Raw genomic sequence first — 27,131 nt, 5'->3', positions numbered from 1 at the left:
AAAGAAACAAGGGAACAAAGGTGGGGTGTCGGTATTGTGCTTAGAAGGCTGCTTTGAGAAACACCTGGAACTGATTACAGTAATGCTGTGTTGTAAAGAGAGGAAAATGGGCAGTAAAAGTATGTCTGTGTCATTCCAACTAAGCAAAAAAGCATGAAACCAGCTGTAATATGGAAGCAGAAGCTAAAGAGGAGTTTAGAAGAATAAGTTTAGGAACTGTGATGTGGACTCTGTAGATTGCTCTGAAAGATTCGGATCTAAAAGAAATGAGCCTTCGGAGTACACTGAGTCAGACTTGTGCATTTGCCCACAGTACTGCTTGATTTGTTACCCTGTTCTAGCACTGAGAAGAATTAAAATCATGGTGCTGTGTAGAACTGTGGCTTTTCTTCCCTCTCCCATTTCAGCATGTCCTTAAGAACAGAGGTTATCCTCGTTTGCTGCAAGAAGCATCATGGACCTTGGCAGTTCCATTCAAAGAACAGAGTTACCACCGAAGCCCCAGTGACTCCATCGCTAATAACTACAGTCCTACTGCACAGGACTTAAAGCTGAAGAATCTTCACAGACTGATGTCCTCTTCAGCAGCGAGAACATCATCAGGTCCAGCAGGGCGGAAGGCAGCTGCACCGTGTATCTGTATTTGAATCTGTTGGCTTAGCCTTGTTTGTTGTGTTCCTTGTCTGTCTGAGCATCATCTGGCAAAGTGACCCTTTCTGTTTGTGCACCTGGTAAGAATTTGTACTTTTCCCATTTTTTGGAACGGTGCATCCTATTGAACTGCTCTGAAATTCAAAAGAGTGGGGCAGAAAAGGTGACCTGTGCAGAGGGCTGGGTCGGCACTGACACTGCAGGGCTGAGCCCTGGACCTCAGCGAGGTTCTCCGCGTGCTTAGCTCTGATTTGCATCAGTGTTTGCAAAATATATACGTATGTTGTTTTCTTAACTGGTGCTTAAAGCTCTAAAAGATTCGGAGCCTGCCAGGAAGAGGCTCAAAACTGCTCCAGGAGGTCCAGGTGGTTCCGACAGGTAATGTTCTACTAATGGTGTAACAGCACACAGAATCACAGCCATTCTTGTCACTTGAGTTGTACTTTGGTTTTCTTTTGGCTTGGAGGATGCGATGTGCTTAGAGCATGAGATGTTAAGCCTGTACAAAAAGGTGTGTGCTGATGTTCTACTGTGTTCTAAGCCAGCACCTTTCAGTTCTTCATGGCAGAGTGCATTCAAGCCATCAGTGGGCTGGCAGTGCCCCCCTCTCACAGTAACGGACTCGACACCTGTGACTGTGCAGACCCAGCGGAGGCTGTTGGTGCAGTGAGGGGAAGGTGCTGTATTTCAGCAGTGATGGCAGCAGCTGTGGCTCAGCTCTGCTGCTGCAGATCTGTATGAGCGTGGCATGGAGCTCTTGTTAGTTGCTGGTGATGCAGAGCTAATGGTGGTGGCTGCACTGAAAAACAGTGTTTTGTAGGTGACAGTTTGCTCTATGAAATGGTGTTATTGTGCTCTTTGTATCTATTGCTGTTCCCATGGAAACGGAGTCATTACTTCTGGAGTGACCCACCTATATTTGCAAATGAGCCAGTCTGAGCTTTGGCTGAGATTGTTAAGATTTTGGGAAGAGAACCACCTGAAGTCCTTCATCGTGGTCCACGTTTGTCCTCAGGGCAGCGGCGCATCATTTGATTTGAGCATCCACTGAAGGTTCCTTGCTCACCAGACCTGTGTTTTGTTTCAGAAGTACCGCGGGGCTGTGCAGCCTGGATCCCGTTTCTCTGTGTGTAGCTGCTCATGGGCCATTAGGTGCTGTGTGTCACGACCAGCCGCTGACTCCAGAAGAGCAGTTTGTTGTCATGCTCTCACATGAGGAGGAGATGAATAAGCGAGAAGAGTCACCTTCAGGAGATGACATAGAGGTATTTTCTGTTCATTTCCCTTTGGAAGGCAGGAGCAGCAGCACATGGACAGCATTATGTCTGTAAACTCCGTATTAAATGGAGCTGAGAAAAGAATGCAGTGCCTGGGGTTTAGGAGATGCAGATAGGAATATTTAGCAAACTGCTGTTTAGTTTTGCTTCCCTTTAAACTGAGACAGGGGAGGTTCAGGTTGGATCTGAGGAGGAAGTTTTTCCCCCCGAGGGTGGTGACGCACTGTTCACAGGTTGCCCAAGGAGGCTGTGGATGCCCCATCCCTGCAGGCATTCAAGGCCAGGCTGGATGTGGCTCTGGGCAGCCTGGGCTGCTGGTTGGTGACCCTGCACACAGCAGGGGGTTGGAATGGATGAGCATCGTGGTCCTTTTCAGCCCAGGCCATTCTATGGTGATTCTTTGTCTGCTGGACACTTCCTACAACAGGCATAACCTTTTACACATTGCTTTGTAGCGGTACTGGCACTATGTGCACAATGCGGTGCGGGAGGACATGCTGGCACCTCAGGATCAGGAAGTGATGAACGTAATTTTAAAGCTAATTCCAACTCCTATTCTTGCTAACCCCTGTCTGGAGAAGTTGCTTGTGGGTTTAAAAGTAGAGGTTCAGGAAGACTATCGTATCAGCCTCATGAAAGCCATTGGTAAGATTCATAATCTCATATTGATTTAGTGTATGTAAACTGTTGCACTTGGAAAGCAAATCTGCTTTCTGTTCTTAGCACGGTGGAGGGTTGTATGGGAAACCTGATCAAAGCCTGAACCTCTGATTAACCATCTGGGGCAAGTGATGGGTCAGCTGTGGGAGCACAGGTGAAGGTCATTCTGTTGTGCTCCCAGGAGGGGTGGAACTTGGCTGCACCTCCCCCAGATCTCACTTAAGGGCTGATGATTATTGTGCTGTGTTTCACTGTAACAACTTGCAAGTGACTTCATGGCAGGGCACAAGTTTGAAGTGAAGAATTCTGTGCTGTATGAACTATGGAGAGACCGTGTTGTCATCTGAAGGTACGACCATGAATGCGATCTCACTTCAATACACGTCTGGTTTATTCTAGTTGATTACATCCTGATGGATCCAGCTGAGAGGCAGCGAGTCCTGATTGGAAGCACCCCGCGCCCTTTTCCCGTGAGAGTCATCCGGGCGCCCGTCCCATGGCACAGCTCTTACAAAGAGGCAAAAAGCTGGAATGAAAGCAGCCTGTTTGTTGTGAACCCACTGATGCACACCTTACATCAGCTCTGGCTTTCTGAGTAAGAAATCACAGTTAAACTGAGTATGTTCATTTTGAATGGCTTTGAATGCTGACTGATGCTGCAGAGCTCCAGAGGATGACAAAACCCGTTCTCTGTTTCCTGAAGGCTGTTTTATTTTCAGAGCCTGCAGGAATCTCGGCCTTGAAATGGTTGTTTCCTGCAGCCTCTGAATGTCAGTGAGGAGACTCAGTGCTGTGTCGTCCCCTGTCAGATAAAAACGTGTTGTCCCGAAGTTAAGGCTGGGTGCTCAGTGAATCAGTACTGTGGAATTCTCCCCATTATTCCTGAGCTAACGAAAGGAAAAGCTTCCAGCTCTGCTGCGATCCGGTCTGTTGCACGTGTCTGGAGCTGGACGTTGCTCTGGGGACTCTGGAAAACTGAGGCGTGTTTTCTGGGGGTGTTAAATAGGGCGGTTAGTAACCATGGCAACTCTATTTTACTATTTAAATGTTGATGAAATGTAGTTGTCGGGTTTTTTCTCCTCGAGGCTGCCCGGGGTCGGTGCTTTTCACCGTTAACGTGGGGCAGGAGCAGGAGGTGTCGTTCCGGGTGCTCTGTCTGCGTTCACTAAATCCAGATAAAATACAAGAAATAATCAGAACGTTTTAGCAAAAATTAACGGAAGTGGAAACCTGGAAAATGCCAAAGGAAACTTGCGAAGCTGCGCTTATGTTTGCAACTGCAAGGGACACCGGAGCAAACAGCCAAACGAAGGCTGCTCAGATGCACTCGCTGGACGAGTTGGCGGTGATTTGCATAACCAGCGAGGAACGACCTTCTAAGCACAGCTAACACCAGCCCTCCCGATGTTACCGCTGCGGGTGTTGGTCTGTTAATGGAGGTCCGTCCTTGAAGCGCTGTTCGCTCCCCGCAGGTTCAGCGGCGTCAGGTTTGTTCGCACCGCCGATCTCCGCGCTGGGGAGATGCCGCTGCCGCCCGCCGTGTTCGTGGACACGGTTCGCCGGCACTGCGAGGAAGCTCACGGCCTGCTCCGCAACAGGTCGGTGCCTGCGGCCGGATCGTGGGGCTGCACGGTTCGGTTTTGACTTACGACAAAAGTAGCAGAAAATTTAACCTGTGTAGAAGCGTTAGAGTCCTGATTTAGTGTAAATGAGAACGTGATTAATCAGTTTCCACTCCTACGGGTTTCATTTGCTGGATGAAGGTCCTTAGGTCCGTGTTCCAGATCCCCACGAGGTACAGCGCAGTGCGCGGTTCTCACTGAGCGCAGCAGTGAACAGCCCGTTCTGAGCCGGGGCCACGTTGCTGGCAGTGCACGACGCTCTTAGTTTGCAGGAGTGTTTCCCCGCAAGTCCCCGCGTGCTGAGGCAGCAGGAACCTTGTTCTTGGCAGGTGGCACCGATGGTTCTAGAAGTTTCCGTACTGTCTGTGCAATGGTTTGTGAAATGGACCCACCCAAAACCACGGGCCCATTCACTGCCGTCTGTGAGGAAGTCCAACCAATTAATATTTCAGAGTGTTAGAAATGCAGAGTGCTGCTGGGCAGTGCATGTCTGAATTTATTTTACAGCTTTGCACCCGTTTTACAGTGTATAATTGTAAAGGTAAATCAGCTTATTTATTCCCGTAGGTCTGGAATGAACTTGGAAGCTTTTGGACTATCGGTATTTGCTGCGGGGTGTGAATGTTTGCCCAATCTGACACTAACCCGCCTCATTTTGCTTTGGGGTGAACCTGCTCGATTCAGTTAACCCGTGCTGCTCACAAAGGAAACAGAGAAAAGAATTCTGTGCTTAGACGTGTTTCCTTTTAAAAGCTGCTTCTAGCTTCAGCTCACGGAGAATCCTCATTAAGCCCTGACTGTGTCAAAGGGCGGCTGAGATGGCACCTGAAACAACGGGGAAAATGAGTCAATAGGGGAAAGCACCTGGATGCTGGAAGAGCAGCTGGGACCATGAGGGTGCTCAGAGCAGAGCAATGAACTGACTGGGTGGGCAGGAAGCTGGGGGAAGGGAGGTGAAACCTGCCCTGTGTTCAGGAGTTGTGACCAGAACCGGCCTTTTCAGCATGGAAATCTGTGTAAAGAGGTGATGTGCTGGTAGGTGACTTGGTTCTGCCATCAGGATCTCAGAGCTCCCATTTAATGCTGATAATTTGTCACCAGTGTTTCATCTATTTCATATTCACTTAAACTGGTGTTCGGAACCTGTGATAACAAGTGTTTTTTACCTTAAAAGGTGATGTTTCCCCAAACGGTGGCAGATGCAGTTTAGTCTGACATCTAGTTATCAATTCTTTGCTCGCTTTTTGGATTATGCTCATTCTTTGGGTGATTTCCAGCTTAGATTTCAAAGGAAGCCTGAGAAGCTTTTGAAAACTTTGATTGCATTGTTTTCCTTTAGGTGGATCCCAACTTGTGCATCCATTTTACGTGAGGAGAGAATGAAGTGGATTCAGTTTGCTCCTGGAAAAGGCTGCGATTCACCCCAGCAAATTGAGGGCTACTTCAGCTCGGTGGCGACTCTCATGTCGTTGCAGCTTCGCCAGATGGTTCTTGGCTCCTTGGAGGACCTTCTCAGGTTTTTCATGGTGCACGAGGTGTGTGCTGGGAGGGGCAGCGCTGCCGGCAGCTCCCAGGGTTTGTGGGGCTGGTGACTCACAGTCACAGGACGTAATGCCCTGGGAAGGCTGAAGCGCTCAGATAGCTTTAGCCTGACTGCAGTAGGGCTGAGCCCTTCAGAGCAACGTTCCTCCACAGTGGATGTTTTTTGAAGAGTGAAGAACTAATAGCACAGAAATAGGGATTTTGCAGGCCTGGGGTTATGATCAACTGGAACATTTTTCGACTCCATCACGAGCAGATGTGCATTTTTTAGTGGCGTTTTTCAGTTTTATTTGCCTTGACCTTGACCTGGCCAAAATGTTCCCATAAAGGTGCACAAAAACCCTCTTTCACATCAGAAGTGCACAGCTGTGCACATAATCCTTCACAGGGAGGACTTGCGTGCGGTGTCCCCGTCTATGCCAGATGAGTGCCCTGTATTATTTCAAGCAGTGCATTTAATTCTGATAATGAATGTCAGACTGCAAGAGATTCTGTTACAATTGATTTATTTGGCAATTTTCTTCCTTCTCCCCTAGGGTGGGAGTGATTTTGCAGAACCTTATCAGGAGATGCAGTTCTTTTTACCTCAAATACTGACTGTCGAACTCATTGTGGACGAACCCAAGATTATCTTTGAGCCGCCTTTGAAAGAGTGTTGGGATTCCATCAGTCTGTGCTTCAGGGAGATCCTGCAAAGTGCTGAGGAGCTTCCAAAGGTACTGCATACATTGCAGCTCCTTATAACGTGCAACGCCAGTTAAAAGACGTGGTATAAAAGGTTACCAGTGAGGCAGAAAACTGTCATACGCACTGTGCCAGTGAGGGTCACATTATAGGGATCTGTGTTCTGTGTTAACGCTCTCACATCATTTGCAATGATTCCCTTTAGGTAGAAAGAATTCTCTTTCCACAACTGAAGAGAGATGACCTCACTCTCAGCACAGTCAGACCGGAAGAACCGTTGTTTGCAGAGTATATAAAGAAACTCAAAGAGATCTTTGAGAGCAACGTGTTTGGTCCACAGAGGTTAGTTCTGTCCACTGGCTCTTTTGCCCATCACATTCTCGTAGTCCTAACTACACCGGTCTATTTGACTCCAGCATTAAACAGTATGAGCCCATTTGTTTCTTGCTATAACAGAACTTCCCATTGGAGCTTGTTTGTTTTTGTCATCTCCTGTGTTCAAGGTATTTAAACACATACCGGAAATACAACCATCTTTTGAACAACAGTGCACGGCAAGATGTTACAGATTTCCTGAATGGGGCTCCATCCTTAGAAGCTTTAAGAGAGGTAATAACTGCTGTATGAACGCACAGCGACTGTCAGCGAACACATCACACCTGTAGCTCGCTCCAAAAGTAGTGCCTCCTCTCCCCATGGTAGTGCCTCTGTAGTTTCCCATGGAATCTACAACAGATACCAGTAGCACAGTAATGCTATTTGATAGAGCAATTGCTCAGCTACAAAACACTGCTTTTCAACAGTCACCACCATGAGCTGCATGGTGAGGCATTACTTCTGGAGCAGCCTTCATGCATTGCTATTCTGAAGAGTTTCCATTCAGGTGCTTTGTTTTACCCTTGGGATCAGCTGGATATCCATCTCAGTTTACATAGTCCCTTACTCCATAGGGCTGTGCAAAAATTTCAGCCCTGTTTCCTCACTGGTAATTAATTACTTGTTGTTTAGCATCTTTTGTCTGTGAGCTTGAAGGACAAACAACAAATCTATTGTTTTCCATTTGTAGAAGATCGACAGCTTAGCAGAACTGAAAAGGGAGATTGCTTCCCTGCGGGTCACTGTCCCTCTGGCCTTGTTCTGCCTGGATGCTGCGCAGCTGCACGAGGAACTCTGCGCTCGGACTCAGAATCTTCAAGAAACATTGATTGAATTTGAGGTGACGGAAAACAGGGAGATAAATAAAAGGTACGTGTTAATGTGTGCGATTGTTGCTTTCCATGTGCATTGCTGCTGTACGATTTGTGATGTATTAAATGATCAGTTTATTACGAATCAGTTCCTGTAAGCACAACAGAAAACTGATTTTGCAGGGTAAAATATAATCCTTAATAAGAGCATATCTGTTGTGTGTATTCAGCTGAATAACTGATGCTTAGAGGACAAACTTCACGAGCAGAAGTTTCCATCTCTCTTCACTTACTGACTCAGTAAGAAGCTCGTTTGTTTGTTGTTGTTCTTGTAGGATCTGTGGTGAATACAATGTCATTGCAAACACTATGAGCAAGCCGCCTCTGAACACGGCAGAGCTGGTGGAATTGGATGCCTACCTAAAGAAGTCCAGCCGAGTCACTGCTTCCAGACTGAGGCGGGACGTCTCTGAATTCACCCACAGGCTGCAGTTCCTCATGGACTATGCTGACCTTTCTGGTATGTCGCCATATAGAAACACTCCTGGTAGATCCTGGGCTCTGTGTGGGTAAACGGTACGTCTTCTGGAATGGAGATGAAGGGCGGCTCACTGCGGGCTGCCTGAGCCCTGCAGAGGTACCGTGAGCAGAGGGTGCCGAACAAGCAGAAAAATATGAGGATGGAAACATCAACTCATAGTCGTGGTGCTGTAGCTCTTGTGACTCCGTTAGTATTTACCTGTTTTGGAATAGCAGTGATGTAAACATTGTTTTATGCACTTTGTGGAGGTGTAATCTACATATTTAGATTGGAATAATCTGATACTTCAGTTGGACTCGAATTTCGTTTAACAGAATATGTATTCTGGCAAGCTCTTAGTGATTTCTCTGTCTAGTTAATGTCTAGAAGTCTACCTTCTTCACTTGATTTTAGAGTTTTGCTATCAGTTTTCCTTGTTTTAACAAAAAATTCATTATACAGCAAAGGTAATTCAGCCAGCAGCTTGAAATACTGCGTAGGAGCTCCATTCCTAACTCAGTTATTCCTGAATGCAGTCTTGTCGTCTTCTGATTCTACTTTCCACTCTGTTAGGCCATTGCTTAAAGGGTGGATTCTTCAAGATGTCCATATATGTGATTTTCTCCTTCTAGATCGTGACATAGACCTGAATAGCGTGGTTCTCCATTGGCCCGATCGGCTCGAGGAGATGTTTGATAACTGCAGGGATGAGCAGAGCAGCAGGAGGGAGCGTGCAGAGCTGGCCTTGCAGGAAAGGTGCGATGTGATGTTATGTTCCATGGGGTATTTCTGAAGGAAGAGAACACCTCGTCATCAGTAAAAGAGAATTACAAATAGGTACAACTTGGAGGGCAGCTCGGAAAATAAGAGAAACCTGCTTGGAAATAGGATGGAAATTGCTTATGAAATGCTGACCAGAGTAAATGAGAACATATTTTAAAAGATCTGAAAGTAGAAACAAAGGATATTGCTGGAATGGCTGGGTCCTGTTAAGTATGTAGCTCTGCCTTGGTGCACCAATTGGCTCAGCATTATGGATGGCTTTTTCACTTTGTGCCTTTCTGTTTGCATTGCTCCTTTATCTCCTTTAGGCAGTACAAGTAGTAAAGGTAAGTGAGCTGGGTCAGTTGGGAGATTTGAAAATGAGCTTGGAATTGAAGCGTGTAGTATTGATGCAACTGATGAATGGGCTTTGATTGGAGTCTCTGCTTTGTACCGGTCCAGGGACCATGTTTCATTTGACAGCATTTGTTGTAATTCATAAAGTAGCTGCAGCCTGGAAAGGGGCAGAGCAGAGCACCATGTCAGCTCCGCTGTCTTCACCTCAGGTGTTCGCAGTTTGATGAAACTCTTGAAGGTTATGACAGAGAAGTAGAAAGCTACAAGAAGCGAGAAGTGATGACTGTAGACGATATCATGAACAACACCGAGATACTGAAGGAGTTAAATAAGAATCTGGATGAAGCAGTGGCTGAACTTGAGGTGAGTACTGTCTGGTGGTGGGTTCCAGTGTTACAGGGTGAGCAAATGGTCTTCAGGGTTCTAGACATACATTGTCAAGCTGGCTTAATGATTCCCAAATTCAGGAACACGCGGCCACGGTTTCTTATCCCCACAGACAGTATGGCTGCGGAGCTGCAAAGTGTGCTCTGGGGAGGAGAAATGCTTATCAGGTTCTTTAAGTCGAATAACTGTATTGGCAGCAGCAGCAGAGTGCTGTCCATGGGAAACCCTGCTTTGGACAGAGGTGGCAGGAGGATGCTGGGGGGGAGGTGCTGTTTTCCCTGAGTCTGTGCTGTTGGGATTTTTTTTGTAACATATAATAGGAATCCTTGATAGAAGATTTTTAATACTTTATTTATTTTTTAATTAAAGGCAATAAATAAAGAAGAGGAGTTACTTGGGAAGGAGAAGAGTTTCTTTCCTTTGCTGCAGCTTACAATCACCAAGAAGCAGCCCATCGAGCAGCTCTGGATGACAGCACATGATTTTCATACCAAGTCTGAGGAGTGGATGCACGGTGAGGAGACGTGCTGTTAGGCAGAGGCTGGGAGGGCTGCCTGGTTCTTGTGAGACAGCAGTTCTGAAGGGAGAAGCGTTGGGATCCAGCAACAAAATAAAACTGTCGGTGTGGACCTTGCAGTGATATGGAGGAAACAAAACGTGATTAATTTCCGGTTAGCAGGAGGTTGCCAGAAATGCCTGTAAATGTTCCACCCCGAATTGCTCACGCTGTTGGTTTTATGTTGCTGCGTTCAGGATCTCTCCAGAAATTGGATGCTGATGAAATCAATGAAGAAGTCGGCAACATGTGGAGGGTGATGTACAAACTCAGCAAGACTTTTGCAGAGCTGCCCATGCTGAAGCGCTTAGCAGAAAGCACCAAGTACAAACTCGACAAGTTTAAGCAGCATCTTCCTGTCCTGTCCCTTGTCTGCAATCGCGGGATGAAGGAGCGGCACTGGGAGCAGGTACTGCAGGCTCTGCCCTGGGCTGGTGGTGCTGCTGCACGTGCTGGGGCCGGTTCTGTGTGCTGCCACCACGGGATGCCGTGTTCTGTTGCCTTGTGGGTCGGGTTCTGAAATCTCCAATGGCACAGATCTGAGCTCCTTTGCAGCAATAATTTGTGGTAGAAGAGGGGTGGGATGGTTTTGGGAGCACTGCTCAGCGTTTAGTTCTTGCAGTTTGATAAACTTCTTACACACTGGTAACAGACAGCACTTCTTTTTTTTCAGATCAGTGAGGTTGTGGGACGCGAAGTCAGGCTCACTGAAACCACTACCCTTGAAAACATGCTGGAACTGGGAGTCTCAGAATACACCGAGCAGTAAGAAGCTTACTATGCTTTTTTGTTTCCTTCTTTTAGGCAGCTGCTATTCCAGATGCTGGATAACAAGTTCTAGTTTTAATCCTTTGGCGTGTTAAGAACTTCCATGTTTTCAGAGCTGTATTTTAACAAAGCCCGATGGAGCTGGCAGATGTCCTTGTGGAACCGAGCTGACACAAAATGCTTGTGTTCCCAAAGCACTTAATTTCCATATTCAGAATTTTCTGCCTGTATTGGTATCTAAAGTAATACTGATTTCTCTACCTGGTGAGCTTGGAGCATCGATATTCCCTGAGATAAGAATCTGTGTTACTACCGAGAAATCCACGTAAGAGTTAGCAGCTCTTTGGCTGCAGAAGCATTTCAAAGTTATGTTTCATTTCAACTTAGGCTGGAACCCATCGGAGCAGCTGCAAGTAAGGAATATTCTTTAGAGAAATCAATAGAGAAGATGAAATCAGAGTGGGTCAGCGTGCAGTTCGGTCTGTCGAAATACAGAGATACTGTGAGTAAATGTGAACTCCGCGTATGCATTATTGAGAATAATTATTTTCGAGGGGGGTCTTAAAGGTCCTTCCCAGCCCAAACCATTCCATGATTCTGTGAAAAGGTGATCATAATCACTAGCATCCCGGGCTAGCTTCTCACTTGCAACACCAGTCTATCCCTTGACCTTTGAATAGTGATGCACAGTAGAGAGATCGTATCTGCAGTTGTGCTTTGGGCTTGCTCAGTGCCTTGCCCTCATAGAATGGGGTGGCATGAAGCTGAATGAGCATGAGGTTGAGAAGCAGTGAAAAGGAGCTGCTGTAGTTACCTTAAAATGTGTTTACAGAACCACAGCATCCTGTCAGCAGTTGATGACATCCAACTTTTACTGGATGATCACATTGTTAAGACTCAGACGATGTGTGGCTCTCCCTTCATCAAACCAATAGAAGCCGAATGCCGGGTAAGAAAAACCTGCTTTGGTTGGGCTTGTGTGTCATGACATGGTTTCTGTAAGTGCTTTCATGTGTTTTGGCATGATAAGAAGTTGTATAGTTTGAAGGGATCTCATTCATATTTTTCTCCAAGAACTCTGGACTGATGGTTTCCAGACAAAGGTGTGCAAAGCCTTGTAGGAAACTGTAGTCTTCTCCACAACCTCTGCCAGTGCAAAAGTTGTGCTCTGTGCCCTCTCCATGAGGACAGTGACGATCTGCAGCGTAGAACAGGAGAAATGCAGCTTCCCTTCCCCACGACTGAGGAGCAGCCTTGTACAAATACTTGAAAGGCTTCTTGCTTCTTTGGCCTGCATGTTTATTTTGCAGGTGTGGGTATGTTCTGCATTAAGACATGCAGTGTCCTCTCACTTGATTGCGAGCTGCAGATCCGCATCAGCCAAATAACTCCCGTGAGGAAAACTGCCTTGAAGAAACTGGCAGCATGAACCGTAGCCCCATATTCCTCCAGATCTGAGTCAGGGAACTTTCTTGTGACCTAATCAATTAAAGAGAAGCAGACATAGAAGGCCCTTGGGAGCTGCTGCCAAGGGAGAAGTCTTTCATCAGACTGGTGGTGCTGAGCAGACTGTGTGTGGGGTGGAGGCCTGCCGTGATGGTGCGGTGTCGCTCTCGGGATGTTCAGGCTTTTTTCAGCAGGGTTCTTATAGTGGGTCTGTCAGGGGAAGCTCCTCCAGTAGCATTTTTCCAAAGTCATCTCCCAAAAAACCACGCCTGAGATCTACTGTCACTCTTATAATCAATCTACACTCTCGAGTGGCTGCTCATAAGTCTTACGTGTTAAATGTTTTCAATGCAGGCTTGGGAAGCAAAGCTGAATTTAATGCAAAGTATTATAGATAACTGGTTGAAATGTCAGGCGACGTGGATGTATTTGGAACCAATCTTTAGTTCAGAAGATATTATAGCTCAAATGCCAGAGGAAGGCAGGAAGTTTGGTGTTGTGGATGTATACTGGAAGGACATCATGGCACAAGCGGTAAGTGCTAACATTTACAGTGTGCGTTGCTATGCGTATCCAGTAACATCAATATTGCTGCTAAGATGAACCCGCTGGGTTTTACAGTTGTCTTTCTGGTCACAGGAAGGTCTGAAGTCTGGTGTTGCAGTAAAAGGGCTTTGAGATTTCCCTAGAGGGTGTTGGGGGTGATGTAGAGCTCCAGTGGTATTTTGATTTTAAATCTTAATGTACAAACATTTAGTGAATGTTCACCAATTTGTCCTGTATTTGTTCTTATACAGGTGAAAGACACAAGGGTGCTTGTTGCAACTGAGCAACCCAAGATGTTAGACAGACTGCTGGAAGCAAACACTCTCTTAGAAGACATTCAAAAGGGATTGAATCTTTACTTGGAAAAGAAGAGATTGTTTTTCCCAAGGTAAATTAATTAATTGGGCCTAAGGGTCCGTAGGCTCTTTCAAACAATTTCTGCTGAGCTGTAAGGTCATTTCATAAGCACGTGTGGCTCCCAGTGCCACGGAACAGAAGACAAAGCTCTGTTCTTCTTTCCAGACTTTCACCAGTTTTTCTCTGCTCGAGCTGATTTTGCAGTGCCAGTCTGCCTGCCATCACTTCCAGCAATGGTTAGAAACACTTTGTCTCTCACAGGGCATTTCTGAGGCAAGCTGCTACTTTGCCATGGCTGTTGTGGGGCTCTGTCTCTGCCTTACCTTCCTTGGCTGTGCAGAGATGTATAGTAGGTATGGCTAACACACGGTTCTGTGTTTTAGCAGGTCTTTGGCTGCACTGATGCATCTGCTCTTCCCAGAGTTTTACGCAGGTTTGAGAAACCATCTTCTTCCTCCACTGCATGAAAGGAAACTTGTGCTGAAATTCTGACCAAAACAACCGTTATAAGTTATATAACGTTAACAATAACTTAAAAGAAAGGGTCCAAGATAATTTCTCCTCAGTTGTATTGACATTATAAGCAGCAATGAACACAATTTGTCTTGCAGACAATGTATGTTTAATGACAGTTTTAGTGTCTGGAATGTTCACATTGATTAGCTGTATTTTTCTGACAGATTCTTTTTCCTATCTAACGATGAGCTGCTGGAAATACTCTCTGAAACAAAGGATCCCCTTCGAGTGCAGCCACATCTGAAGAAGTGTTTTGAGGGAATTGCTCAGCTCGAGTTCACTGAGGATTTGGAGATTCTCGGCATGATCAGCTCGGAGAAGGAAGTGGTTCCTTTCATTGATAAACTCTATCCCAAGAATGCAAAAGTAATTCTTTTTCCTACTGTGGTATCAAATGTATGCTGTGCCTAAATTCCGTGTTTTGGGGGAATTAAATTGAAAAAATGTAGAATGAGATCATGAAGGGTGTGTTGGGATAGAAAACAAAAGGAATTCCTGCAAAAAGGAGTGAAGTGAAACAGCCTGGTAAACTCCTCGGGGTGCTTCCCCGCCTCTTGCACACAGACTGCTCAGGAGTCTCAGCTGTTGCTAAGACTAGTGGTAATTCACAAGACAATTTGTACAATCATAATGCCGTGCTCTGAGTGTGAGGTTCTTCCAAAATTGCTGGAGGTGAAATCAGTTCATCACAATTCCACTGTTTGTGGCAGTCTTCAAATTTGTAAGCTCTGAAAAGTATCTGGGTAGTTGGACTGGAAGGTCTCGGGGGTCTTTTCTAACTGGGGTGATTCTGTCTCCTTCCCTCTGTTCTCAACCTGAAGATATGAAGGTGAATTACTGAATGGTAACCAAAAAGAAATGAGAGGGGGGGAATGTTGTGAGGTCTGTATGCCACCTCAGTCTTCCAGGAATTAAATACCCTGTGTTAAGATGACTGAGCTTATCAAACTTTGCCAGCTGGCACCTGCAGTTGTCGTGTCTGGGTAGCCCTGTGCGTTGATTCAGCTGGATTCTCTGCAGTCAGTCAATTAACCTGCCTAAAGGCAGCGTTCAGCTGCAGAAGTGCCTGTCAGAATCTGCACAGTCTCTGGCTACCTTTTCTCCTCCTAAATGGGAGAAAAGTCTACTAGAATTTGATGTATTTCTGATGGTTTGCTCTTTAAGAAGAACATCATCAGTGAATGTTTATTGACTTGATTGCTTTTCCTACTTGAAGGGCATGGTAGAAAAATGGCTTTTGCAAGTTGAGGAAATGATGCTGGCCAGTGTAAGACAAGTTATTCAAGATGGCATAGGAGGATACGTCAAGGTAAGTGATCCTGGATTATAACACAAAATAAGTTTCACAAGCAGCCATATGTGAACATGTTGATCCCATTCTTCTTAGCCAGGGAAGCCTGTTTGAAGGTAAGGGGAATCTAGCTCTGCTTGTTCAGTAGTACGGTGAAGTTTTAGTTCTCATGTTCTTGAGGAAAAAGCAGCAAAACTTTCCATGCAAGATCTCGTTTATTTTCAGTGTTAGACAAAAGAAACTGGGGAAAATACTTATTACAGTTCTGTGGTCAGGTGTGTTTATGTGACTTTGAAATGGATCTTTATGTTTAAGGTTCCTCGAAAAGCTTGGGTGCTGCAGTGGCCTGGGCAGGTGGTGATTTGTGTTTCAACCATTTACTGGACAGAAGCCGTATCTGAGGCTATAACAAAAGGAACCTTACAAGTAAGGATTTTCTTCTGCTGTTGCCTTAATTGGAGTTTAGTGCTTATCAATAAAATCTCTGTGTAACCAAGAATGTGATGTGTCAGGAACACACAACGGCTTATTCCTGCATCATGCATTATTTTCTGTTTCCTTCTGTGTTCAATCACAGCAGGGCCTTGCTCTCATTGACTCTGCATCTTCAGCAGCTCTGCAGGAGGAAATGATGTTACTGTTGTATAAAACATGCCTGCGTTCTGTTTCTATGACAGGATTTCTTGGAGGAGAGCAATCGGCAGATTGGGGACATTGTTGACTTGGTGAGAGGAAAGCTGTCCACTGGAGCCCGGCTGACTCTCGGAGCTCTTACTGTCATCGATGTGCACGGTAAATACGTCTTGTTCCATATGGGGCAGTGCTGCTCTACTTTGGTAAACTGCTGGAGAGAGGCAGCTCCAGTTCTTCCTCCACCAAACAGATCATGACAGAAGATGTGTTAGAGGAAAGTAATCACTTTCTTTGGCTAATTCCCAGGAGATGGAAATCAGTTGTAGTGTCTAGAGTGGAGCACTGATAAGGGCTCAAGGACCTGAAGCAGCCTCTGTAAGCGGTCTCAGCACTCTCCCAATGGCCCTCTGTATTTCTTACGGCAGCAGGGTGAAGGGAGGGGAGCTGCTCACACTCCTGCTGGGGAGCAGCAGGCGGCATTCTCTCACTTTGCCAGCATTTCCACTGCTTGAAATGAGCAAAACAGCCTTTACTGAGTTGCTGCGCCATGGTGGAGGTTGCTCGGCTGTGCACAGCTCTGCCTCCATTAGAGCTGGCGCTGGGATCTGGATCAGGTGGAGCTGAGTCCCTGTACAAAACAGCTGGAGATTTCTTTCTGGCATGAAATTTTTTCTGCTGCTCTGAATGTTGCCTTACCTTTATGTGTATGTAAGGAGATGCTATTTTACTTACACACTGCTTTAAGTAAACAGAGCTAGTAGAAGCATTTGGATTTTTAAAACAATCTGTCCTTTACTCTGCAGCTCGTGATGTGGTTGAAAAATTGGTTGAAGAGAAAATCACAGACCTGAATGACTTCCAGTGGATTTCTCAGCTGAGATACTACTGGGAAGGGGAGGATGTGATGGTACGAATGATTACAACAGAAGCCAAATACGGATATGAATATCTGGGCAATTCTTCACGTCTGGTTATAACGCCGCTAACAGACCGGTGTTACAGGTGAGCTGTGTGGTTTAGTGCTGGAAATGTGAAGAGCTGTGCAGTAGCACTGGTGAGTTTATTCCTGTAAAGTTGGGCATACAGGTGAGTTGTGCCTGCCTGCACATGATGAGCAGCTACAGAGCCGTTCACTGATGCCTGACTGCTGGTAGGGGGGTGACTCTTCCACTGCTGGCTTGCACAAGGCCATGAAATACTTCATCCTCCAAGGGTGTTTGGGTCTTCACTTCCAGTGTACCTTGGAGGTGTGGTGATCTCAGCTGGTGATTTTAGATTTTGAGATTTAAAGAGACCTCTTGATAGTTACCTCCAGGCCAATATGTAGAGAGGTTGTAAAAATGTTACTTGGGCACAGAGCAGTTTTTAGCTCAATGTCACATACAAGCTGCAGCTAAATGCTGACATTATTGCCTAGGCCAGCAAACACTCCCTGTTCGGCCATGCACAGCAGTAGGGAAAAGGTGGTGGGCCTGCTGCGTTGCCTGCAAACAGAGGTCATCTCCAGCAGGTAGTGCAAGTAGTGCAAGCAGTGAGCAAGCAGGCTCATCCAGACTTAGCAATTTCTTTTGGTGGCTGAGTCCTTGAATGGACTGTAAAAGGAAGAGGTCACTCCGCTGTTAGCAGGGATGTTGTTTTTAGTATGAATATCACTTGGAAAGCACGGTCAGTTCCACATTTGGGGAAACGACCTTTGTGCTTTTTCAGCCTTCTTTAAAGACTGATGTTGTTCATAAAGCCAGCTTCAAGTTATTGCCACAGGGAGCACCACGTCTTTATGCAAACGCTGCCACTTTCCCTGTGGTTCTGCATGTTTGATCGTGCAATTGAGGATATTCAGACTGGGTGCATGTAATAAAAGTCCTCAACATTCCTTGCAGGCCAGGAGGGTGACTGTAAGCTCCTGCTTTGGGAGTCAGCTGTGAGCTGATAGCAGGTTGCTAGGTCAAAATGCAGAGTACACATAAATCACTGCCAAGGGAACCTGTGTGGGAAGACAATGGTCCAGTCCTTCAGAGACGAGTTGCCGTTAATGATTACTGTTTCTAATGGCTGTGCTCTTCTTCATGTAGGACATTAATGGGTGCCTTGAAATTAAATCTTGGTGGTGCTCCAGAAGGACCTGCTGGGACGGGCAAAACAGAAACAACTAAGGATCTGGCGAAAGCACTAGCTAAACAGGTACTGAAATGCAGTTGGTTTGGTTTGGGTTTTGGTTTGTGTATGGATTTGTAGGTATTTCTTGCTGTGCTGTTCTTAATCAAGCATTGTTTGTCCTCTGCCAGTTCAAACTTTGTTCAAAGAAGCAGTTGGTAAAAACATGGCATTTAGGATTGTGTCTATATGACATCATTGTGACATTGTATGCATTGTATGACATCCAGAATTGGTAATAATCCCTCTCTGGCTTAGATGCTAAGAATTTCATAGTGGGCTTGGTATTAACCCTGAGAGGTGCTGTCTCTGTCTTCTGTTGTAGTGTGTGGTCTTCAACTGCTCGGATGGTCTGGATTACAAGGCGATGGGCAAGTTCTTCAAAGGTCTGGCACAGTCTGGGGCATGGGCCTGCTTTGATGAATTCAATCGGATTGAGGTAATTTTTTAACTCAGACAAGTAATATGGAGAGTTTTGAGACTCAAAAAGTTTCAGGTTGGTACGCCTCATGTTGGGAAGCTCTCACCCAGAGGACTGCAGGAGACTGCCATAGAAATATATCTAAACCTTCGTACTTCTGATGTTTTCCAATCCACTCTGCCTTATTAGGTTGAAGTATTGTCTGTGGTCGCCCAGCAAATACTTAGCATACAGCAAGCTATTGTCCGTAAAGTCAAAACGTTCATCTTTGAAGGCACTGAGATCTCTCTCAATCCCACCTGCGCCGTGTTCATCACAATGAATCCTGGCTATGCTGGCCGGGCTGAGCTGCCTGATAATCTGAAGGTAACCCCGGGATTCTGATTTCTTGTAGAAATTAAACAGAATTTGCAGCTTCTCATCTATTTCAATAAGAAAAGCAAGACAGAAATCAAGTAATACAATGATTTAACTTGTTCTGCTGTGCTGTTCATGTATAATCGCAGGGCTGTACAAAGTGCACAGACAGGTCTCTGCACAGTCAGCCTGATAACAGTTTGCAGCTTTAGTTGTGCATTTACTGAATGGAAATGCTCCTGGTATGCAATGAATTGGAGTTCCAGACCCCGATTTGATTTCACTATAGCAACTTCCTGAGGAACTGAGATGGATGGGGTTCTTCTCCCAGCCTTGTCACACGTTCTTCACGTGACCTCATGCAAGATGTTAACCACGCCATGTGATAGCAAGTCTGTTAGAAAAGAGAGGCGAATTATGTCTTCTGTTTTGGTCTGTTAATAGTTCTTTAGAATTACGACTCTTTCTAAATGTTTGTTCCTGGACCTCTTGGTAAGATGACAGTTCTAGTCATGATTCCAATGCAATCTTGTTTATTTCAGATGATTCCTAAAGGAATGAAGAAATAACATGATGGTTATAAGTTCACAAACCACAGAGATACAGAGCACAGCTTACTACCAAATTCTGCAGTGTGAGCTTAATTCTTCTTTTCTTGTAGGCATTGTTTCGAACAGTTGCCATGATGGTACCAGATTATTCTTTGATTGGAGAAATTTCACTTTATTCCATGGGGTTTTTGGACTCTCGAAGGTAAGGCTTGCTGAATTTTCCACCTTGATTGAGTCTAAAGACATCCTTCCTCTGTAAGGCACGTGTGTGTGTATCTTTAAAGCATAACATTCTGGAAAGGTCGTCTTGTTTGGTTTCTCCAGAAGGTACCGTTCGATCCCCAGCGTTATTGCCAGTCCTCATGTATCACCTCATGTTGACAGATACGGATCTCTGCACAGAACCACTTGAAAATGCTGCTTAGGTGAATTGCTGAGTGGCACACACGTTCTCTTGCCCATCACAATGTACATTTCTGCTTCCAAGGCATCTTACCAGTATTCCTGGTTGGTGGGTCTGCATATTCACAGTCACTGCAGTGATGTTGATGCTGAAGTTATTTTCGTGGCATGGTGAGACGTTTTCCTTCTCCACGTGCTGTTTTAATTCCCACAGTCTTGCCCAGAAGATCGTCGCCACGTACCGCCTGTGCTCGGAGCAGCTCTCGTCTCAGCACCACTACGACTACGGCATGCGTGCTGTTAAGTCTGTGCTGACAGCAGCGGGAAACTTGAAGCTCAAGTACCCAGATGAGAATGAGAGCGTGCTGCTGCTGCGCGCGCTGATGGACGTGAACCTCGCCAAGTTCCTGGCACAGGATGTGCCCCTGTTTCAGGTGAGCTGTCACGTGGCCGTGGTTCTCTATGGTCGTTTCCTGATGAGGAGCAGCTGCTCCGGGTGCTGCCGTGTTGGCATTTGGCTGTTGCAGTCCACAGACCTGGATGTGCTCTTTGGATCCGTGGGTGCTGTCCTGGAATGCAGACACGCAGTGATAGCTCTGAAGTTATGCCATGTTTATAACTTGCTGCAGGAGCTGCTTCATTAGCAGAAACGTTGTTTTTGCAGTTTGCATTCTAGCTTTGTGCTGCAGGAAAGGTGTGGATGAATAAATCGGTTGGAAATTTGGAGTTGGGTGAAAGAAGGAAGTTGTTGCTTATTTGCTGCCTTCATACAAAATAAAGACTGTGCGAAGCTGCAGATCAGCTAATAAAAGAAAGACCCAAAAGCAGAGGGGTGAGCACCATCGTCTCTGGCACCTCAGAACACAGAGCTTCTGTTTAATAACTGAATGTGTTCAACAGCTTTTGCTTTCCTGTGGTACAGTTTGAGACACATTTGCAGGAGGTTAACCTTGCTTTTGCAGCATCTGCATGTGTAGGAGAATTGCAGGGCTCTCTCCTCTCTCGTGCTTGCAGAACACACTGATGTGCCTGGACATAAGGCTATGAACACATTTCCCCCCCAGCTCCAGTTACCTGTGCAGGCGTTGCTTTTCTTGCAGGTTGTGGTACTTTGGGAGTTTTCCCTTTTTGTAATCTGTGGGTTTAGATAACATTTCATTTTGTCTCTCCCGAACAGAGCATCATCTCTGACCTGTTCCCAGGAGTGGTTCTTCCCACACCCGACTACGAGCTCTTTACTCAGGCACTGACAGCAAATATTGAGAAAATGAATCTGCAGCCGGTTCCGTGGTTCGTTGGGAAAATTATTCAGGTTCTTCTCACATTTATTTCTGGTTGGGAGGGCAGTGAGAGCAAATGACTGAGAAACAGTCTTCATCCCTTCTCTGGTGTCATGAATGAATCAACAGATAATAGCCTCTGTGATCCGTTAACTGGTATTACAGACAGTGTGCATTTATTGAGGAAAAACCATGGAATAACTGTCAGTTTTGCTTACAGTGGGTTTTGAATTCAGACAGTTTGTGAAGGAGCTGATTAGTTGGAGCTTGAGCCTGATGATTCAGGATAAAACACTGAGCTGAAGCTGTTAATGGTCAGTACAGTGCTGCCCAGCAAACAGAGCTCCATGATGCAGGCAGGCTGTGTCCCAGATCTGACCAGTCTCCTTGGGAAGGGCTGGGGTGTCCCATTGTGGCTGAGCTTTACCTTCAGTTTGTGTTCCTGCTGTTCCTCGTGCACTGCCGTGTTGGTGGCCTTGCAAAGAATGCTGAACTTGTTTCTGTGTGAGCAGTGCAACCTGATGCTGTTGGGAGCAGAACTGTAAGGCCTGGGGCTGGTTCATTAGGGGACGTTAATTGGCTTACATTGCTTTGCAAGCCATGCTTGATCTTTCATTTAAGCAGGGGCAGTATTAACTGGTAAGGGATTTAAGATATCAGCCTTAACCTGAGGTTAAACAAAACCGGCTTAGGGCTTCTGTAGGGTTCTGTTTGAAGGCGTTTAGGTGGAAGGCTTTGATGCGAGGTCTGTCAGTATCTGCTGGGCACTGGAGAGGTCACCCCCCCTTACAGGTCAAAGACGGCTGTGAGGGACTGCTGCTTCGGCAGGTCCTCAGAGCAGCAGTTCCATTCCCCACTGATGACCATTCATTTCACTGAAGGCTTTATGCACTGGGCCATGATGAGCAGAGCCTGGTGAGAGCTTAAATTACATCGCTGTGAACTGCCATGATCATAGGATGGTGCTCTGATGTGGGTTAGTGCCTTAATGGAACGCAGATGTTTGGCTGCTTTCTGCTGTGACTGAGTGCAGGACTGGTACCTGTGGTTTCATACACGTTACTTGTACCTTTAAGCAATGTTAAGGCTGAGTGCCGTGTCTCTGCTGCAGGTCTACGAGATGATGCTGGTGCGCCATGGCTTCATGATTGTTGGAGAACCTCTGGGTGGGAAGACGTGTGCATACCAAGCGCTGGCTGGAGCCCTGGGGGATCTGAATGCAGGTAACTTTGTCCAGCCCCAAACTTGTCGGTAAATGAAATTGATTCTACACCTGATGGTATTTTTCTTTGAAGAGACACACTGAGGTTGGTAATTGTCCTATGTTCTGTTTTCTCAATCAAGGAGTTGCTGGTCATTGAACTATTTTGTCTTCTATATGTTCTGGAAATAGTTTGGTCTGTTTTTACTGGAGTAAAAAAACACAGTAATGTGCTCATACTTCTATGCCTTTTATTTGCATTGTATTTGTTCTTAATACCCTTGCAAAACATGCAAAGCAAGCTGTGATGGGGAGATAGTAAGTAGTCCCCTTAAACATACCAAATCTCTTAATGCTTTATTCTTTCCTTTTTAATGTGCTTTTGCATAAAGTGCCTTGTGCTTTTCTTGTAGAAGTAAATGATTATTCACTAATGCCTAACTTCAGACATCTTCTCTTTCTTGCCTTGTATGTCTGCAGTAGGAACCTTCTGAAATGTTCTTTCTTGGATGTTGAATAAAACAAACCTATCACATTTTCAAGCTCCTCTGTTTGTCTTCCTACACAGCAAAATCAATGGATGAATTTGCTGTTGAATACAAAGTTATTAATCCTAAAGCTATAACCATGGGACAACTGTACGGCAGCTTTGATCCTGTGAGCCATGAGTGGACAGATGGGGTTCTTGCACACGCCTTCAGGGCACAAGCAGCTTCTACTACAGAGGATCGAAAGTGGATTGTATTTGATGGCCCAGTGGACGCAGTTTGGATAGAGAACATGAACACTGTGCTGGATGACAATAAAAAGGTATTCCTTTGAGCTTCCTTTGAGCCAGGTGTCCCACACTTGAGTATGTACCTTACTGCAGTAGTAGTAGCATTTTGCTTCCATGGTGGTCAAAGAGTAAAACTGTACTATGCTGCAAGCCTAATGAAAGCTGATGTGCTTAAAAGCATTGCTTTCTCCTTGGGCTCCATGGTTTAGGTCAGTAGAAAATCACAAGATGTTAGTTCTTCCTTAGAAGCCTTATCTTGCTCTGATCTCATTGAAGTGAGGTTTTACTAACTGAGGTTTGTTTATTGAACATTTCAGGAAACTGAGAGTAAACTCAGTTCTGGAACTGAACACTGAAGTTGTGTAACTAATTTGGTGAATAAATTAACTAAAGAAAAGCTGCAGATCATAACTGCTTTTCCTTACAGGGGTATTTAAAGATACAGTATTGCTTCTGTACACCATTACAGGAAAAACTGAGGTGAGGTCAGAAGGCAGCAAGTGTTATGAGAACAGAAAGGAGTGAATGAGAAGTGACATTAAGTAGAACTAAGTAGAGCGGCGATGTGTGACAGGCATTGCTTTGGCTGGTAGATTAACACTGACATGAGTAAGTCACATTTCCTTGCTGTTTTCCTTCTAGCTGTGCCTAATGAGTGGTGAAATAATTCAGATGAGTTCAAAAATGAGCTTAATCTTTGAGGCTGCAGACTTAGAGGAAGCGTCTCCAGCAACTGTTAGCAGGTAACATGAAGGCCCTCTAACAGGGAGTGTCCCACCTTTGGCATCTCTTCTGCTGCCGTAACTGTTCCTTCTTCCCAGGTGTGGCATGATCTATATGGACCCACAGCAACTGGGTTGGAAGCCGCTGAAGGATTCCTACATTCTGACGTTGCCTCCAAACCTGCAGGAAGATCACCGAGAGCTGGTGAGAGCATTGCTCATTGGCAAGGGTCCCAGGTAGCAGATTGACTTCAAGGTGATGCTCAGTTTACCGTCTTGAAAGCAAGCATGCAGAATCAAACCTGCTGAAGTAATGACAGTTTTGAGCACCCCAGGTTTCTTAGGGGCTTTTGCAGATTGTTTTATGATTATTAGTGTCATGTATCAGGGCATGAGAAGTGCGTTCAGCGAAAGTTCTTTTTTGACACAGTCCTCGTAGGTCATCAAAACAAAATAGTTCTTTCTGAGCCAGCAGATAGGATGGCCCTTTAGTGAAACTCCCTGAATAAAAGGCCCCGAGAAGAGCCTAGGTCATGATTCCTCTCCTGTTTTCCCTCTTGAGCAGATCCCACCATTCTGCCTGCTCCAGCACTCCCACAGGTACCAGTCTGTGCTTTAGGAACTCCTGCTGTGGATACTCACAGTATCTCTGCCTGGGTCCTCAGTAGAGGCCAGTCTTTTTCAAGGGAAGTTGAGGCCCTTTTCTCTGTACACATTGGAATAATTTTTTTTGTTGCCCCAGCAGCCTCCCTGGGCTGAGCAGTGGCTGTGCTGCTGGGATTTCTAACTGGGTAACAAAATTTAGGGTGAAAACTTGTGTGGCAGAAGCAGCTTGTTTTCACCACCAGGTAATGACAGGGAGGCTTTCCTGATCTTCCTCCTGCTGACTTGGACGATTTCAGGTGTTTAGTGTTTTTCTGACAGAGACTTGGAGGCAGTGGGAAGTGTGGCAACTGCTGCCTTGTTAAAAGCCATTTTCCATTTCCTGGCAGGTCAACAACTTGTTCATGTGGCTGGTTGAGCCCTGCTTAGACTTCATTCACTATAACTGCAAAGCCGTAGTGCAAACATCCTCTCTTCATCTGACTTACAGCTTTATGAGACTCTATACTTGTCTGCTTGGTAAGCACCCTAAATCTCAATCTTTTTATTCCTTTTATTTTTCCACCTTTTGTTCCATAACAAGACGAAGGTTATCAGGTGGAAGGAATTTCCTTGCTGCTTCAGATGCTGTGACACAAGTCCTCCCTCACAGATGGGTGTTAATTACATAGTGCTTCAGCTGGCATTCAGAGCTTTCAGCTGGGGGCTGCTGTAGTTACAGAGCTGCACGTGGCCTTGGGAGCATTTCCCACCTGCTTTGTTTGCTGTCTGTTGGCATCTGAAGGAAATATAAAATGGACCATTGTAAAAGCTTCTTCTCATTCCTTTCTATCTGATGATTTGTAGCACTTCATACAGGCAAAGTTGTCCTCACGTGGTGCTCTGAGTTTGTCTCAGAATGCAAAAATAGGTTTGGGGTTGGGTTCAATGGTTGTTCTTGGCGTTTAACTCGAATTTAACTCGAAAACGTCTGTTCTAGATGAAATAAAGCAACCTGAAGAAGAGGGGAAGGAAAGCATGTCTGCTCAGCAGATCACCCTGTGGCTGCAGGGGCTCTTCCTTTTTGCTTTGGTTTGGACGATTGGGGGAACCATCGATGCAGACAGCAGAAAGAAGTTCGATGTGTTTTACCGTAACTTGCTGCTGGGGACGGAAGGGCGCCCTAAGAATGTGAAGATTACCAGAAACAACATCTTCCCGGAAAAAGGTACTTGGTAACTGCACCCGCCTGGCTATTGATAAAGCAGGAAGTTGGCTGGGCAGCTCAGCGGAGCGCTGGGTGTGCTGCAGAGCTGCCCTGTGCTATGCACTGCGTGCTGGGTGCCCTCCGGCTCATGGGCTTCATTGGCACAATGCTGAGGCTGAATCTGACCTGAGACAGCTGTGTGCTGATGGCAGCGGGGGGAGGAGGGGCTCTCCTGAGATATAAAGGCCTTCATTATCACTCTGCATCGGAATTCTCACACTGATGTTATAGAAGTTGATTCTAATCGGTGGGTTTTGCCATATTCTGTTTTTGTAATTAACAGGGACTGTTTATGACTTCTATTTTCACAAGCGTGGAAGTGGGCAGTGGAGCCTGTGGACAGATTCCATCACACAAGAAGAACAAGTTATCCCCGCAGGAGCTAAGGTTTACATCGATATCTTTCATTGTAGAAAACAATTATTTGGTTAAAAGATTTCGAGGTATAAATCAGTTACCTTTGCAAACTCCTATTATGTTTAATGTTCCAACTGCAGCACTGTATCACTGTAGGCCCCTGCGTATTAGTTCTGGTGTTACTGGTATCACTGTACGGTATGCACTGAACAGAGAAACCAAGCAAGCAGGGCAGTACTTGTTTGGAATACAGCGGGCAGTTCCGAGGGCCCTGAATCCCCTGAATTTCCACATGTAATGGCACAACTCACCCTGATGGCATCTGCAAACTTTCGGAAGTGTAGCAGGGCAGAGATTGGTATAAAAGTGCCTGTTCTGCAGGTGTAAATTCAAGATAATGGGTGTTTGTTCAGCTTTTGTTAGAGAGAAGTTCTGGCAGCACTGTCCCTTTCCGTTTGCACAGCAGGGGACAGAATTAAGCCATGCAGTTTTCTTTTCAGGCTTCATAAGGTGTTGATGAGCCATGCAACAGGTAAGTGCAGGTAAGTGCTGTCCGGGCTGTTTACTGAGTAATTGCTGCAGAAGTGATGCCATCTGCGCTGTCTGGCAGGATCTCACTGTAGCCTGGGTTTCAGAGAGGAGAATTTCATTGACACACATTTATGCTACAAGCTTCTTGTAGCTGCATGGAAGTATTCACGTGGGTGTAATATTAGGAGCTGGATCTTCATGAGTCGTTTTACTTTCCTATGTAACAGGTGTCGGAGCTGATCATCCCAACAGTGGAGACTGCCAGACAGATGTTCTTTCTGAAGACATACGTGGAGCACGACATCCCTTTGCTTTTTGTGGGTCCCACTGGCACTGGAAAATCAGCCATAACAAACAGTTTTCTGCTGCAACTTCCCAAAGAAACATATATCCCAGTTTTCGTCAACTTCTCTGCAAGAACCTCGGCTAACCAAACCCAGGACATCATCATGTCCAAGCTGGACAGGAGAAGGAAAGGATTATTTGGGCCTCCTTCAGGGAAAAAGGCTGTGATATTTGTAGGTAAGACAAGTTTCTCATGTGTTTATGTCATTTAACTTCTGGCTTTCGGCCCAGGAAGTAACTCACAGAGACGTTTAGATTGCCTCAGAGCTCCTTGTTCTTTGCAGGCGTCCAAGGGAAGGTTTGCACTGCCCCCTGCTGAAAGGTTTCCAGTTGATGGAGTGCGCTCCTCTTTGGAACCATTTACTGTCTCATTTTATGTGTGTTTGCAACGTAATGCAATATAAAATCACCAACCACACTA

The 27,131-nt window shown here is 45.7% G+C and overlaps 1 protein-coding gene across 2 annotated transcripts in view; it reads left to right on the top strand.

The window, feature by feature from the left end:
- Window positions 1–27,131, top strand: part of DNAH3 (dynein axonemal heavy chain 3) — a 44,326-nt gene that overhangs the window by 1,466 nt on the left and 15,729 nt on the right. For both annotated transcript variants that reach the window (XM_085514435.1, XM_085514436.1), the window contains exons 3-42: window positions 408–633; window positions 960–1,029; window positions 1,739–1,916; window positions 2,384–2,573; window positions 2,988–3,183; window positions 4,061–4,186; window positions 5,550–5,745; window positions 6,289–6,468; window positions 6,642–6,778; window positions 6,940–7,045; window positions 7,503–7,681; window positions 7,959–8,143; window positions 8,776–8,899; window positions 9,472–9,625; window positions 10,019–10,163; window positions 10,403–10,614; window positions 10,879–10,970; window positions 11,361–11,475; window positions 11,806–11,922; window positions 12,774–12,953; window positions 13,217–13,353; window positions 14,003–14,204; window positions 15,055–15,147; window positions 15,445–15,555; window positions 15,807–15,921; window positions 16,566–16,764; window positions 17,835–17,943; window positions 18,242–18,355; window positions 18,527–18,703; window positions 19,356–19,447; window positions 19,862–20,081; window positions 20,825–20,959; window positions 22,039–22,150; window positions 22,697–22,938; window positions 23,549–23,649; window positions 23,728–23,833; window positions 24,621–24,750; window positions 25,211–25,438; window positions 25,761–25,864; window positions 26,593–26,887. In XM_085514435.1, the coding sequence (XP_085370561.1) occupies window positions 408–633; window positions 960–1,029; window positions 1,739–1,916; window positions 2,384–2,573; window positions 2,988–3,183; window positions 4,061–4,186; window positions 5,550–5,745; window positions 6,289–6,468; window positions 6,642–6,778; window positions 6,940–7,045; window positions 7,503–7,681; window positions 7,959–8,143; window positions 8,776–8,899; window positions 9,472–9,625; window positions 10,019–10,163; window positions 10,403–10,614; window positions 10,879–10,970; window positions 11,361–11,475; window positions 11,806–11,922; window positions 12,774–12,953; window positions 13,217–13,353; window positions 14,003–14,204; window positions 15,055–15,147; window positions 15,445–15,555; window positions 15,807–15,921; window positions 16,566–16,764; window positions 17,835–17,943; window positions 18,242–18,355; window positions 18,527–18,703; window positions 19,356–19,447; window positions 19,862–20,081; window positions 20,825–20,959; window positions 22,039–22,150; window positions 22,697–22,938; window positions 23,549–23,649; window positions 23,728–23,833; window positions 24,621–24,750; window positions 25,211–25,438; window positions 25,761–25,864; window positions 26,593–26,887 (6,130 nt within the window). The remainder of the gene's footprint in view (window positions 1–407; window positions 634–959; window positions 1,030–1,738; window positions 1,917–2,383; window positions 2,574–2,987; window positions 3,184–4,060; window positions 4,187–5,549; window positions 5,746–6,288; window positions 6,469–6,641; window positions 6,779–6,939; window positions 7,046–7,502; window positions 7,682–7,958; window positions 8,144–8,775; window positions 8,900–9,471; window positions 9,626–10,018; window positions 10,164–10,402; window positions 10,615–10,878; window positions 10,971–11,360; window positions 11,476–11,805; window positions 11,923–12,773; window positions 12,954–13,216; window positions 13,354–14,002; window positions 14,205–15,054; window positions 15,148–15,444; window positions 15,556–15,806; window positions 15,922–16,565; window positions 16,765–17,834; window positions 17,944–18,241; window positions 18,356–18,526; window positions 18,704–19,355; window positions 19,448–19,861; window positions 20,082–20,824; window positions 20,960–22,038; window positions 22,151–22,696; window positions 22,939–23,548; window positions 23,650–23,727; window positions 23,834–24,620; window positions 24,751–25,210; window positions 25,439–25,760; window positions 25,865–26,592; window positions 26,888–27,131) is intronic.

The sequence above is a fragment of the Coturnix japonica genome, chromosome 13 (assembly GCF_054131305.1).
Source record: "Coturnix japonica strain WE chromosome 13, WE-NBRP24, whole genome shotgun sequence".
NCBI classification, from domain to species: Eukaryota; Metazoa; Chordata; class Aves; order Galliformes; family Phasianidae; genus Coturnix; species Coturnix japonica.
The sequence above is the reverse complement of the archived record's forward strand: the minus strand, read 5'-3'. Positions and strand labels throughout refer to the sequence as shown.